The sequence below is a fragment of the Phaenicophaeus curvirostris genome, chromosome 3 (genome assembly GCF_032191515.1).
Source record: "Phaenicophaeus curvirostris isolate KB17595 chromosome 3, BPBGC_Pcur_1.0, whole genome shotgun sequence".
Taxonomy (NCBI): domain Eukaryota; kingdom Metazoa; phylum Chordata; class Aves; order Cuculiformes; family Cuculidae; genus Phaenicophaeus; species Phaenicophaeus curvirostris.
The window spans coordinates 98,630,494-98,632,089 of NC_091394.1; the positions used below are offsets into that span (position 1 = coordinate 98,630,494).

At 55.4% G+C, this 1,596-nt stretch overlaps 1 protein-coding gene across 1 annotated transcript; it reads right to left on the reverse strand.

The window, feature by feature from the left end:
• Positions 1-820: 820 nt before the first annotated feature.
• Positions 821-1,159, reverse strand: LOC138718713 (feather keratin-like). Its single transcript, XM_069853213.1, has one exon. It carries the CDS (start codon positions 1,157-1,159, stop codon positions 821-823), a length of 339 nt encoding a protein of 112 aa, XP_069709314.1.
• Between the last annotated feature and the right edge of the window lie 437 nt (positions 1,160-1,596).

Sequence of the window (1,596 nt, forward strand, 5' to 3'; positions counted from 1 at the left end):
TGCTTGGAGAAGAGAAGATTGAGAAGAGAAATCATCAAAGAAGATCAATATGCAAAGAGAAGGATTCAAGAGGATGGGGCCAGACTTTTCTAAGTAGACGCTAGCTACTGGACAAGGAGCAACGGGCACAAATAGTAGCACAGGAAGTTGAACGTGAACATGAGCAAAGCCTGATTTATTGTAAGGGTGATAGAGCACTGGGCAGCCAGTTCTGGAAAAACTGAAATCCAATCTGATGCATTCCTGTACAGCCTGATTGAGGTGACCCTGCTTTAGCAGGAGGTTTGGACTGGGAGATCTCCAGAGATCTCTTCCAATGCAACCCAACCATTCTGTGGTTCTGTAGTTCTGTGATTTTGCTTGCTGTGGTGGCCAGAGAGTCATCCTGGGGAAGAATCAAGAGTTTGTTAACCAGGGGAGCTGACATCGGAGGTCTGGATAGCGGTGAACTAGCATGGGCATGATTTGCCTGGGCAAGCGAAGGGCTTTTGTCATGTTCTGGAAGTGTCTCTGCCCTGCTCTCTATTGTTGTTGTGGCTGGGGACATAAACCATACGTGGAGATTGCAACATCTTTCCAACGACCTCAATGGCCAGTGTAGCCTTGGTGTTGTGCTGGGTGAGGTTGGAGGAACTTTAAAAGAAGAGAGGAGGCGACTCAAGCTTGAATGCAGGAGAACTTTATTGAATGGAGAGAAATTGAGAAGGCAGGAGCGCCAAGAGGAAGAGAGCAGATCTGAGGTGCAAGGAGGTGCATCCTCAACCCATGGTGTGGCTTCCAGGGGGTGGGTGGTCAGTGTCAGAGGTGATGGTGACGACCTTTAGCAGGTGTAGCAGCCTCTCCTGCCACCGAACCAGCCGAGACCTCTGCCACCATAGCAGCCCAGGCCTCCCAAGCCGTAGCCGTAGCCATAGCCGAAGGCCCCGTTGGAGACAGGCACTCCCTGGTAGCTGAGTTCGCTGCCCACGGCAGCCGATGCGGAGGATCCGACGGCGGTACTCTGGGGGTAGGAGGTGAGGATGGGTCCTGGCAGGGTGACCAGCACGGCAGGAGGCTGGATGACGACGGAGGAGTCCTGGCACTGCCTGATGCAGGGCTCGTTGCAGCTGTTGGCCAGCGGGGCGGGTGCGCAGGGGCGGCAGAGGTCGTTGCAGGCCATGGGTGTGGTGTGGAGGGTCCCTGGAAGAGAAGGTGTTGAGCAAGGGTCAGGATGTTGGTTTGCGAGGGGCAAAGTGTGAGGTAGGCAGGAGAATGGGGAGGCGTGGGTGGGTCTGTGAGGTTTGTGGTGGTGGGGAGGCATGTGGGCTGTTGAGGCTGGGGTAGAGCATGGTGGAAGAGAGGGAGGAGGTTGGACAGGAGAAGGAGCCTCAGGGTTTTGAGACTCACCTTGTTGAGCGTGGAGGAGACGGTGTGCAGGGAAGGTTGTGAGGGAGAGAGGTGCTGGGCCAGCTTTTATGGTGGTGCGCGAGGGGCGGGACGGTCTTTGTGCGTGAGTGCATTTTGCAGGCAGCAGCTGTGTCCTGGCCCAGCGTGGCGAGTCATGAGGTGGGGTGTGTTTTCCTTGCCCCAGTTCTTCAATGTCATGTCCTCCTCTTG

Excerpts from the sequence above, each read along its gene's own strand:
- LOC138718713 (XM_069853213.1), bottom strand. The coding sequence starts at position 1,159 with ATGGCCTGCAACGACCTCTGCCGCCCCTGCGCACCCGCCCCGCTGGCC.